The sequence below is a fragment of the Pelobates fuscus genome, chromosome 2, assembly GCF_036172605.1.
Source record: "Pelobates fuscus isolate aPelFus1 chromosome 2, aPelFus1.pri, whole genome shotgun sequence".
NCBI lineage: Eukaryota > Metazoa > Chordata > Amphibia > Anura > Pelobatidae > Pelobates > Pelobates fuscus.
This window is the reverse complement of record NC_086318.1, coordinates 349,843,156-349,856,358: the sequence shown is the minus strand read 5'-3', so window position 1 is coordinate 349,856,358 and position 13,203 is coordinate 349,843,156. Positions and strand designations below refer to the sequence as shown.

Below are 13,203 nucleotides of genomic sequence, written 5' to 3'. Positions count from 1 at the left end.
ATCCACCATGCAAATCGCTTCCTCTTAAAGTGCTATGAATTCAGTGTTATAAGTTCACTGGTTCTCCAATCCATGTGTATTGCATTGCTATTTTATATTAGAAACTATACTGCCTGTTGCCACAGAATGTGCATAAATAGCGACCAAATGAATCTTCTGGTCCCACTGCTAGACCTCTAGAAATCATAAACTATTTGCTCATTGCCTTAGCTGGTTAGCTTGTATCCAATAGATACGTGTATTATCAATATGATTGCACAAAATCAGCAAAATATATATTATTGTATTAAATTCTAAAATAGTGTACGCATGTCCAATCCATGTAAGTACATCATGGATGTAGATGCATTGAATGGTATTTAGTCAGAGATATCAGTGATTGATACAGTGGAAATGTTCATGAATGTTTGGGAGAGGCACATTGCTGTTCTGAGCAGGAAAATTGTACAAAAATCAAGCTTTTTAGAATGGCTAAACTAGATGCAGCATTAGCTTTTATATGCCATCAAACTCTATGTTTCTATTTGAACGTGAATAGGGCTTTCAGTTCCTGACAGTCACATGATGCTGAGTTGCAACTACATAATGCAGACAAAGTATGAGGCAGTATAGAGTGGTCGATCTAGCATAGTGTGTGTCGTTCTTGTGTTCGGTAAACCCACCGATGTTATGGAAAAATCCTTGCTATTTATGGCAAGTATTTCATTGCAAATGTAACAGGAGGTGACGTACTATCCTTAGGGCATGAATAAGGGTTAGGTGTTTGTATTCAGACACATTTCTGCGTAATAATGGCAGAGACGTGGATTTTACATGCTCTGTTACTACAGATGGCTTTTGGAATATTACTTTTAAGGATGAAATTGGATTAATACACTGACTGAATGGGTCGTCCAAACAATACCACTCCTGGCCTGAGGTTGGTGAGTAATTGCGATGCTTCTGAAAATGTAACCTTTTTATAATGATGATTATAATATTTACAAGTCACTTTCATTGCATACACTTTGACTGTGTTTTGCTTGACTAATATATTTAGAATTCAACAAGTAATGTAAATTGTATACATTTTCACCAATATATTGCTTTATATCATAAATATTTTAATTCTTATATTGATCAAATGTATGCCACAAATTGTGACTCTTTACTTTTGAAAGACTCATTTGGAAAAAAAAAAAGATTAACTGTATGCAATTTAAAAGGCTGTGAACCTGTACATTTTTCCATGCAGGGTACTACTGAAATACTAGTTCGTGGATTGGGGTATGTTGTATATTAAAGGGCTATTCTAGGCAACATAACCACTAATGTCTACTGTTGCGTTTAGTGCCCTAGCGCAATCTCTTGACTTAATATAAAACTGTTTAGGGCTCTTCTTTTTGCCTTGGGACGATACCCAAGCTGCATTGATAATACCATTTCATCCAAAATAGACAGTACTGATTGCCTGAGAGTGCTGGTCAAACCCTAGCCAACTCCTATCATTGACCTTAATAATGCAAAAGTGTTAATTTAAATTGACCTAGTAAGTATTTAATGAAAAAGTTGGTATATAAATGGAATATATATATACAAATACTTTTCTCACTTTACGTACTTGTACGAGGCATGAACATATATCCACCAGAAAATATTACAAGGAATTTTTAGTATTTATTGTCTTAGGCCTTCAAAATATGCATGGTTATTAACATTGTTCTGCAACAAATGTATCCTGTATTGAGCAATATGAAACAATCATGAAACTTTATTTTAAGTGACACAAACTGGCTGATGTATGATTAGTGAATTAATAGTATATTTGGAGATATATTTGTCCGTAATTGAAGATTAAGGAATGGGAAATTCTATTTGTGATAATTCGGTCTGAAATAAAAGTATTACATAGTGTATTATTCACATCTGTACAGATTCCTATACATTACATTTTAAATATTTAACTGCTGGCACTATTTTCTTAAGACCAGAGGAGGACATTTTCTTAACTTCTTGTTGTCTCTTCCACACCATCTTTAGGGGTAAATGTCAATTGCTTGCCAGTTTGCTAAAAGGTATACACCATAGTGCTTTAAAATATCCCAACACTCATTCTTTGGAATGTTTTATTTATACTTATTACTAAATTACTTTCATAAACATTTTGTATTTTATATTTAGTTATACTTTCAGTAAACCATCATTTTCTATGAAGGTCATTGTTAAAAAGCAATGAAACTCACACTGGAAAGCACAGTCTGTTTAGACGGGACGGCTGCTTTTAAAAGACTTTCGAAGAATACTCCAAAATAACAATAGAGAAGATGACCACTGTCAGTTACTCTGTCCGAATCCATATCAACTAATGTGGTTATCCTCACTGTTGTACATTGACCTTAGAGTTGTGTTGGCCTTTCTGCTGACTGCGTTTGTTGAGGATTATTAAGCTGACCACATGTAATGTGTATTGTTTTGCTTTTTTTTTTTTTTTTTTTTTTGAGAGAGTAAATTGATTGGGGCCTCAGAGATAAAAAGAGAAATGTGCAGAGTTTAGAGTTTTTGACAGCAAGGGTCATGCGAAAGCCATTTCACTGGACTGGGTCCGGTGACAACAAATTGGCAATGAGTGACATGAAAGACTCTAGATGTATTTCGAGATAAAGTCTTCCGAGAGATGTCTTTAAATTATATCAAGAACTTTTATGAAGGATGTGTGAGTATCCAGTCATTGGTTACTTTTGTGGACAATGCTCTAAATTATATTATAGCCAGCAAAACAAAAAAAGAAGTTATGTTTTAGAATAATTATTGACGTTATGTATTTAATTTTTTTTATAAAGCGTCACCATGTTCCACACCTTTTATTCTTTCATTTCTATATACCTAAATAATGAGTGCAGAATTATTAAACTGCTTTGATAACTGGCAGAAATGTCGTTTTCTGGATGTTAATGCTTGCAGCCAAAGTACAACACCATTCTAACTCTACTCTCTTGTTAAATATGTGTAAGCGCAAGTCTAGAGATTTCCTATTAACAGGACGGTGGGCAACAATAGATAAATCAGGCATTCTGTTCTGTTCATTGCTGACTCGCTACCAATCAGATAATAATGAGCAGACCACTCGAGCTAGAACAGTGAGCAGATGTTTCTGCGGTGTTTCCAGAAATGCTGAGGACAATTGCTTCATTTAATGATAAACAAGTTATCTGAATATAGACTATATGGCAGCTTTGTGCATGTGGTGCAATGTCAATACTAAAAGGAAATCAGGATTCAGGCTATTCTCGGTACGCATGCATTTTTTATTTTTAACATATATTTTTTTAAATAATTACCTACAATGTATAATCTAAACTGGTTTTCCAGAATCATGTTTTACTGACGGTAAAATAGTTCTAGGCTTCCTAACATGTTGGCTTTCTGTTTCCTTAGCTCAGACCTCCAACTGTGATTGGTCAGTTCCACACCCTTTTCTTTGGGTCTGTGCGAATGTTTTTTCTTGGAGTACTAGGCTTTGCTGTATACGGAAACGAGGCCTTGCATTTCAGCTGTGATCCAGATAAGAGGGAGGTGAATTTGTTTTGTTACAACCAGTTTCGACCGATAACTCCTCAGGTGAGGCACAAAAACAATAAAACATTTTATTTCCAGAGAGTAAAAATTGTTTTTTTAAAAAAAAATATTTTTTTATTTATTTTACATTTTTGAATGATTTTTTTTTGTTATATGTTATGATCTGATGGCTTGGAGGAATAGACACTGAGAGTACTAATTTCCAATTTGTGGACTGAGAATAAGCAGCTGTTAATTATGAACCCAACGAAAACACTATTGTTTCAAGGTAGATTGAAAAGCCTTTCAGCAGAGGTGGTAGGAATGCATACTGAAACCCATTTAAGAAGAGAATAACATTCGGTATAGACATACTACTGCCCTGAGCTGGAAATAAAAGCATACTGCATGCTCTGTGTTTAGATATGAAATAGACTGTCAACAAGGACCATTTGGATTTTAATTGCCATCAGATCCATATTTATATTTTTAACAAATGTTCTCTGATAAACACTTTCTGGAAAAGGTTCACTTTAATAGTGCTGATATGTCAGCTGTCCAGAACATGATAACCTTAAAACCAATAATTGCTCCACCTATTGTTATGCAACATACACTGATCAGCCACAACATTAGAACCACAGACAGGTCAAGTGAATAACGAATGGTTTAACCCCCAAATTGCCTCCAGCGATGTCCACTCCCCACAGACGGCATTCGGCTTCTAAATTTTCATATACAGGATGCTCGGAGTGCCGCTGTGCAGTGGCGTGCTGATTGGCTGAGAGCGGTAAGCTGATGCTCTCAGCCAATAAGTGACTCCCCACTGAACTGGCTTGAAAAAATGTATGTTTCTCTTCAAGCCAGTTTAGTGAATGGGGGGTCACTGATGAAGTTGATTTGGTGCCTGGACTGTCTCGGATGCTAATGTCTTGGTGCAGATGCCACAGGTCACATTCAGAGGTCTTGTAGAGTCAATGCCTTGATGCATCAAAGCTGTTTGGGCAGCACAAGGCTGGTGATTTTAATGTTATGGCTGACCATTGTATATGTGTGTATGTAAAATTTTACTTTTACACCAACTCTGTGTATTCTATATTTCACCCAGTTTGCTACCCAAGCACAAATTATCCTCCATCATCTAATGCATTTTATAATACACTGTTATCTATTACAACAAAGCTCAGTTGTATCTAAACCAGTCCTTAAGGCACATCAATGATCAAGTCTTTGTCAGTATCTCCTCTAAAACAGAGTTGGGAACCACTGACCTATGCTGTAGCACAGTTCCTTAATGTTTATTGTGAAGATTTCCTAAAAAGCATTTCGATGTATATGACTGACAATTTCCTCTTAAAACATGTTGATTCCAATTGCTATTGTTCCATAAAACCGCATCTCAGAAGCAATATCTTTCCAATCTCTTTTTTGCTAGGAAGTTTTGTTCAATTCAGTGGGAAAACTATATTTAAACCAAGTCATTATATGCAATAATATATATATATATATATATATATATAATTTTTTTTTTAAATGTATATTTTTTATTGTAGCATACATATAATTATACAGAGAAATAAAGCATATTGAGCTACATTTTCAAAGTGCATGCATGAATAATGGCAGACTCATTTAGAACGTTTGTGCTTATACATTTATATAGAAGTTCACGACTGGCTGAGCTTGGTGAAGGCAACTTGCACTTATTAGTATATATCAGCTTTAACTAGTGATCAGTGGCGTACACATGACCCATGGGGCCCCGGTGCGAAAATTGATCCGTGGTCCCCCCAACCCCCCGCGCGGGCACCTGGTCGCAGGGGTTGCAGGGCTGCGAACCCTGCGACCGCGGTATGTACGCCAGTGCATACAGATGCACACACACTTAAAGGACCACTACAGACACCCAGATCACATCAGCTCAATGAAGTGGTCTGGGTGTCAGGTCCCTCTAGTTTTAACCCTGCAGCTGAAAACATAGCAGTTTCAGAGAAACTGCTATGTTTCACTGAGGGTTAATCCAGCCTCTAGTGGCTGTCTCACTGACAGCCGCTAGAGGCGCTTCCGCGATTCTAAGACACTGAACGTCCATAGAAAAGCATTGAGTAATGCTTTCCTATGGGCGGTTTGAATGCGTGCGCGGCTTTTGCCGCGCATGCGCATTCGGAGCCGAGAGGCGGAGGGATCCCCTGCGCCAAGGGAGTCCGGCGCTGGAGAAAGGTAAGTGCTGAAGACACACACACACTCTCACGAACAGACGCATACACACTAGCTAACAGACACACACATTTACTGACAGAGACACACTCGGCGACAGACATACATACACACTCACTTACAAAACATACACTCTCACTGACAAACACACACTCACTAACAGACATCAAACACACTCAGTAACAGACACACACAGTAACACAATCACTGACACTCACTAGCAGACACACACTCACTCACTGACACTAGCAGACACACACTCACTCACTGACACTAGCAGACACACACACACAAACACACACACAGTACCAGACACACACAGTAACACACTCACTGACACTCACTAGCAGACAAACACTCTAACACACACACTCACACTAACTCACACTAACTCACACTAACACACACACTTACACACACACTAACACTAACGTTTTTTTAATTTTATTTATTTAATCCCCCCAGCCTCCTTACCTTTTGGAGTGCTGAGGGGTTCCCTGGGGTCCAGTGGTGCTGCTGGGCTCCTGGGCTCCTGGGGGGGCCGGTCACCCGGCGGGCAGTCAGGCTGGCGGGCGCGCGCGCGAGGGAGCACTCTCCCCTGAGTGCTTCCTCTTCAGCTCCCTCGCGCGCCGCATAATGATACCGGCGCCGGAAGATGACGTCATCTTCCGGCTCCAGTATCAGTGCGGTGCGCGAGGGAGCTGAAAAGGAAGCACTTAGGGGAGAGTGCTCCCTCGCGCGCCCTTAGGACAGGCCAGCCGGGTGACAGCAGGGCCAGCCTCGGGGGGCCCGGAGGTGGCCGGCTCCTGGGCCCCCCAGGAGAAGAAGCTGGCCCAGTGGCTACATACCGGGTCGCAGGGGCGGCCGGGCCCCCTGGTGGGCCGGGCCCGGTCGCAGCCGCGACCCCTGCGACCCTGGTATGTACGCCACTGCTAGTGATCTACAATCGTTGCCTTCTGGGGGGTATTGGATTCTCGAGAGAGTGCTGATAAGTACAGTGATAAACAGCCTAGTATTTAACAATTACTGTCAGTGCTCAACTGCAGGAACGCAAATCAAGAAACACATTTAAAAAAACTTTAACAATAATGCTATGGCTTAATGGGTAACTGTGCGGATGTGTGTCATGGCTTCCAAGAGGGGTAAGGCCATGTCATCTAGCCTAAATCAGCACGGAGAGCATAAAAATAAAATAAAATAAATAAAATAGAAATCAAACCTGACATATAGTTTAGTAGCCAAATTCTAAATTGCCGTTATAGACCAAAACAACAGTATAAAGTCTATGGTTTTCAGCAACCATTCGCTTTAGCGCCTTGCAGTGTTCAAGTGCCTGAAGACATCTGCGTCCGCGCCACCCGATTCAGCTTGGGGTAGAAGGGCTGGATGGTATTAACGTCCAATGCTGGAGCGGAGGACGCCCGTGAGGCTATTGCCACTGACCTCTGGGTGAGATCTGGTGCTGGTAAGTCCAGTTCCCTAAAGATGCGTCCAGCTTCCGAGAGGTGTGTTAACTGCAATCTCTTCTCCGCGTGTAATATGGTCAGTTTGCGACCCGGTCCCCAGCGGTACCTGACATCCTTCTCTCTTAACAGCTTAGTCACTGGTTGTAGTGAGTGCCTCCAGGTCATTGTGGACCTTGAAAGGTCTGCGAAGAAGGCCAGGTCCGAGCCTTCAAAATGGTAAGTGGATGCAGTTCTTGTCGTGGCTGAGATAAGCTGCTTACATTGGAGCGATTGAAAACACAACAGTAAATCCCTTGGAACCCCAGCTGGAGCTTTAGGTGATTTCGGGACTCGGTACAGGTAGTCCAGGTGTATGGTCTTGGCTTTAGCCGGTGGGAGCATAGAGCTCCACATTCTGCGGAGGTAATGAGGTACTTCGTCCTCTCCGATGTTCTCGGGGATGCCACGGACACGCATATTACGTTGCCGCCTAGCATCCTCCAGCACAGCAAGCCGTCCTTCCATAGTATGGTTGGCTTGCTTCAGTGTTTCCACCTCAGCTTGCAGAGCCTCCTGTTTGCTTGTCGTGGCAGCGTCAGCCTCCTCTAGCGCCCGCAAGTGCGCTGTCATGACTCCCATATCTTCTCGCACCACTGCTATATCGACTGAGAAGAAGGCCTTCAACTCTGCCATCATGTTTTGAAAATCCGCTTTACTGGCGGGAGCGTGGTCTAGTTGGGCAACTTTACTTGCCCTCACGGGCTTCGGATCGCGGTCACGGAGGGGTGAACTTTTACTGAGCTCCCCTCGATCAGCGTAGTAACTGGAATCATCGTGCTCACTGTCTTCCGAGGCGAGGTCCGAGTCTTCCCGTGCGGGCGCCATCTTAGCAGGCCTCTGCGAAGTTGTAACGCGGAGCAGGGCCCCGATATCTTGAGAGGTGGTAGTCGCTTCATTCCTGCGGAGTTTGGATTTCTTCCCCATAGTGGTAATATAGTTCGCAAGGGTGTCAGAAGCTTTTTAGTAGCAATTAGGCTGCGAAAAGTCAAATCTTTCTCGGGAGCTCCTGACATGTGCGACTGCTTCGTTCAGTGGCTGGCTTCGCCCCCTGTATGCAATAATATTAATCACTAAACTAAAACCCAAAAATACCTAAAAAAAAAAAAAAAAAAAAAGGGTCAGTAGTCACTGTCGATAACTGCTGCTGGATGGTGCCCTTTGTCATATGCATTAAAAACGTCACCATTTTAAACATAGAATATATATATATATAGTTTTCATTCCTGGGCTACCATATGGTCTCAAAGGCAACACAACCAATCTTGCAAGTTTCAATGTGTATATACTGAAAAATGTAACATGCTATATTTGACCCTGTAACTTTCCAAAATACCATAAAACCTGTACATGGGGGGTAGTGTTTTGCTCGTAAGACATCGCTGAATACAAATATGTGTACTTTATTGCAGGAACAAATAACAGTATTGTGACATTCACTGTTAAAATGCCATGCAGAACTAAAAAAAATAACATTTAATTCATATAACATTTTTGATATATAAATATTTGATGTGAAATGAAAGCCCTGTTTCTCCTGAATAAAATGATATATAATAAGTGTGGGTGTGCTTAATATGCAATAGGTGAATTATGGTTCAACAGACATATAGCGCAAATTCAAGGTTTTGATTACGTTTTGTTTTGATCTGAACTTGTACAACTGCCTCAGTCCTTAAGGGGTTAAGGGGCTAGAGGGACACCGTAAGCACCAAAACAGCAAAACAGAAGCAAACATGATTTAACTTCTAAATGGTCGAAAATTGAGCAGTGAGACCGCAGGAGCATGATCTATACACCAAAAGCACTCCATAAAGCGAAAGTTGTTTTGGTGCTTACACTATCTGTTAAAATCTCCTTCTCAAATGTTTATCTGTTACGTTTATATGATGAAGTTAATAAATTACAATCCATCTCTTTGACAGGTATTTTGGGCACTGCAGCTTGTGACAGTTCTGGTCCCAGGAGCCGTTTTCCACCTTTACGCAGCTTGCAAAAGTATAGACCAAGAAGACATTCTCCAAAAACCCGTTTACACTGTATTTTACATTATTTCTGTACTTTTAAGGATAATATTGGAGGTGGTAGCATTTTGGCTACAAAGTCATCTTTTTGGCTTCCAAGTCAATCCAATATTCAAATGTGATGCATCACCCCTTGAGAAGAAGTATAATATTACCAGGTGTATGGTTCCTGAACACTTTGAAAAAACCATTTTCCTCATTGCCATGTATACCTTTACCGTGATTACAATAGTACTGTGCGTTGCCGAGATATTTGAAATTTTATATAGACGATTAGGTTTCCTGAACAATGAGTGACCTACACGTCTTACATTATTTCCAGATTCCAAGTGATGTTTAGAAAGTCCTGATCTTCAAACAAGGACTGCTTATCAAATACATCTGCAATTTTCTGCAGGAAATTATGTGGATAACACATAAATAACATGTATAAATGTATGTGTCTGTATTTCTGTGAAAATATGTCCTGAACAGAAAATACTTTTTTTTTTTTTTAACATAGGATAAAGGAATACTCTAATGCTGTGGTAGGCAACCTTCAGCAATCCAGATGTTGCGGACTTCATCTCCCCTGATGCTTTGCCAGCTTCAAGAGCATTGTGGGAGATGTAGTCCACAAAATCTAGAGTGCAAAAAGCTGCCCACCCCCTGCTTTAATGTATTTCACTGTAAATATGTATATATTTAGTTATAATCAGCAGGTTTGCAATAACTTGAAATGTTGGGGAGAAAGGTTCCAAGTTATATTTTTTTTCAATGAATGACAAAGTAGTATTTATTTAGACTCCTGCGTGAGAGTGAAAGTAGAGAGGTTTATTGCTGTGAGTATATACTACTCAGCTGATCTTTGTCCATATTGGAAAATGCAAACAGTTCATGAGTGCCTGTTACGAGATACATATATCATTCAGCAACAACTGTAACTCTCACATTAAGTGTATCGTACATAATAGAATCATCCAGCCGGGGGTATTAACTTCAAATTTTTCGTAAAACCTCCCTTTATTGTCTTCAAATGTTTTAGGTACTCAACCAAGTCCCGCACAGACTCCAAATAGCCCAGCATTGTCAGGGATTTCAATTCAGTTCCAATGGGAATATCAATAAAATGGAACAACTGATGATTATTCAGGATTAGTTTGAGAAACATGGTCTATGGGAAGTTGAGTAACTGCATATGACAGATTTTTGTTTTTCTTCCCACAAAATTAAATATATTTTATTTTGGATGTTGGTCTTTCAGAAAATGTGAAATAAATACGGGCAATGGGCCAGAACAAGACCTTACTTATGTAAACCAAGGAATACTGTCTCTGTAGAAAAAAAAATGAGAACACAAATGGCTAAAAATGGTTTTAAGCTAATTTCTAGAATAACAGATTTGTTTTGGAAATAAAATATGTGCACAGTCAAGTTCATACACTGACGTTCCTGACCTAGGTGGCAAGGACATATTATATACTGAAGGACAGATTATTTACCATGTTAAGGAAAAATCCAACTGTGAAATTCTGTATGTCACACTTCAGGAATGACCAAAGACTGACTTTCAGTGTTATCCAAAATATTTGCATTTCTAACCTTGTCACCCATATATTGATAAAGTCACTAATTATATAAGACTCCTGAGAACAGCCATCGTGCTTTTAAAACACGAGACAGCTATGGCATTTCTAGTGCTAAAATCTTAAATTAGATACTGTTTATATAACATCCCATAAGTAAACATTTCACAGTGTAGACTACTGCAGTCTAGTAATTATCAATACTATCAGAGTTTGGACATCTAAGACTAACTGATGGTCACATGCATTCATTTTTCTCATATAACATTTTTTTTCATCTGGAACATTAAGTTATCAACTGCAAATTCCAGACTTCTCCAATATTTTTAAATCATGTAAATTGTTATTTTGATTGGTTCAGTGTTATATGTTCTTTTGTAAATCAAATATCCATCCAACTTATCTTAAAAGAAAATATATCTCTTTGAAATTAAAATGTGTAATCTCAGGAACAAACCTTTTATGTGTCAGCTGATTTTTTTTATGTGTTGCTGTATAAGTGTTACTAACAATTCTAGCTGAATGCGCGCTGTAGATCTGATTCATGTGTCATCGGGTCGCATTTTATCAAGAGTGTCAATGTTCTTAAGTAAAAGAATAACAAAAAGATTTATACATATATATGATTGTTCATGTGTGGTGTCATTCAATATTTAGATCAGTACTTTTCAATGTTTGTGGTGTGAAGTGTTTTGGACCAACAAGCTCAGGGATTGGGTCCAGTACATAAACATGTAGAATGATGTAAATTTCACAATATTTTACTGGTTAACTCAAGCTATGCACAGTAACACAGTCAATTCCCTTTCATAGAAACACAGTCTAATCGACTCCCAGTCAACTCATTTTCCTCAGTTCATCTGATGTCTCTCAGTCTATCTTCCACCTCAATCTCATTCCAGCTATTTTTCTGCCTTCTCTTTTTCTCTCGCCCCTTTTCATTCACTCTCCACAACGCTTATTTTACTTTATCACTCCCATTATTATGCCATGATGCATTCATCTTCATGTCTAAACCCGTTGCCTCTTTCCATTCAATATTTCCTTCTTTCATCTCTCCGGTCACTTCTTACTTAATATTCCCCTTCCCTTTTCCTCACAATCTCCTACCATCATGCTTTACTTTTCATCCCATTCATTCTTTCTCCTCAGCATTCCATCTTCCTCAACACTTATTTATTTTTTTTATTTTTTTATTTTTGCAGTGCATACTGGCTTGAGGTACCCCAATGGCATTCCTCGAGCTGCTTGGCATAGGTAACAAGTAGGGTAAACGTTAGGCAATGCACAATTTTATAGTATATAATAGTAATGACACTAGTGAAACCTAAGAGTAGTGATGGTAGAGTGAGTTTCAGACATTGCTTATGGCATCTTCTCTTACTGATAGTGTATAAGTATTTAGTGTAGTTAGTGTGGGCAGTCATGGTAGGGTAAGGGATACAGTGAGCAGGGACAGGCTAGTTCAATCCGTCTAGGCTGGGACACACATGTATGGTAAAACAGACAGGCTAGCCAAACATGGAGATTTATGTACAGGAAAATATCTTTAGAAAACAGATTCAGTCTAGCTGTCAACACCTAAACACGCTTGCTTATTAATGTGTAGTTACGTGGTATCTGACCTTGAGTGTGTAAGTAGTCTAAATAATATAACAAGGAGACAACAGGTCAACAGAAATTAAAGAGACTGAGAGTCCATGCTGGCGTGCAGCAGTCACCCCCCGTGTTTGGGTGGATTATTTTGGCTTCTGTCCTCAGCGTAGCCCGATGTCAGCCAACTCCCAATCTGCAGAGCCGCAGTGGTTGCAGGTAAGCCGAGTGGGAGTCTCTGTGCCCATACGCTGATAGTAGTGGTTGGCTCACATGCAGTGTCCCAGGCTGAAGTGGAGCGGGGCGTTGCAGTCCTCTGGACCTCAGAGTTGCCATTTTGAGGCCGGTTAGCAGGCAGGACTTTTGGGTTCTTTCTCCCTTGTTGAGGCAGCTTGATTGGTAAATGGCTGCTTGGGAGTTGCGAGGCAGGTGGGCGTGCTCTGTACTCCAGCTTGCGGCAAAAAAATTCAAATATTTCGTCTAGTCTGAGCTGGAGGTCGGGCAGCTGTCCTATTTTGTCAGGGGTGCTCTTTTCCGCCATTGTACATGAGCCTTGCGTCTCCGCTTGTTACTTGTCAGACATGCCTCCAGACCCCATAGCACGGCGGGTAGGTGCCGGGATTTCCCTCACCGGCGGGGAGGGGGGGATTTGGCTGTGCTCTGATGGGCCCATAGAGGTGGAGGGATTGGCCGCCTCCCTCTCTCCCTCGTGTAGTAGGCCTCCAGCCTCCCGGCATCCAGAACCGCTAGACACCGGTCAAACTCCGG

General features: G+C 40.4%; 1 protein-coding gene across 4 annotated transcripts; it reads left to right on the top strand.

Moving 5' to 3' along the window:
* Positions 1–623: 623 nt before the first annotated feature.
* GJE1 (gap junction protein epsilon 1) lies at positions 624–11,419 on the top strand. 4 transcript variants are annotated; one of them, XM_063441353.1, is made up of 3 exons: positions 624–923; positions 3,415–3,597; positions 9,179–11,419. In XM_063441353.1, exons 1-3 carry the CDS (start codon positions 885–887, stop codon positions 9,572–9,574), a joined length of 618 nt encoding a protein of 205 aa, XP_063297423.1. In that variant the 5' UTR covers positions 624–884; the 3' UTR covers positions 9,575–11,419. The 4 variants fall into 4 exon arrangements, with proteins under 4 accessions (XP_063297423.1, XP_063297422.1, XP_063297420.1 ...); XM_063441352.1 differs by lacking the exon at positions 624–923 and adding an exon at positions 2,237–2,692; XM_063441350.1 differs by lacking the exon at positions 624–923 and adding an exon at positions 2,900–3,116.
* The last annotated feature ends 1,784 nt before the right edge of the window (positions 11,420–13,203 follow it).

Excerpts from the sequence above, each read along its gene's own strand:
- GJE1 (XM_063441350.1), top strand. The coding sequence starts at position 2,925 with ATGTTAATGCTTGCAGCCAAAGTACAACACCATTCTAACTCTACTCTC. Across the intron at positions 3,117-3,414 it reads AGACCACTCGAGCTAGAACA|CTCAGACCTCCAACTGTGAT; the intron begins GTGAGCAGATGT and ends CTGTTTCCTTAG. Across the intron at positions 3,598-9,178 it reads TTCGACCGATAACTCCTCAG|GTATTTTGGGCACTGCAGCT; the intron begins GTGAGGCACAAA and ends TCTCTTTGACAG.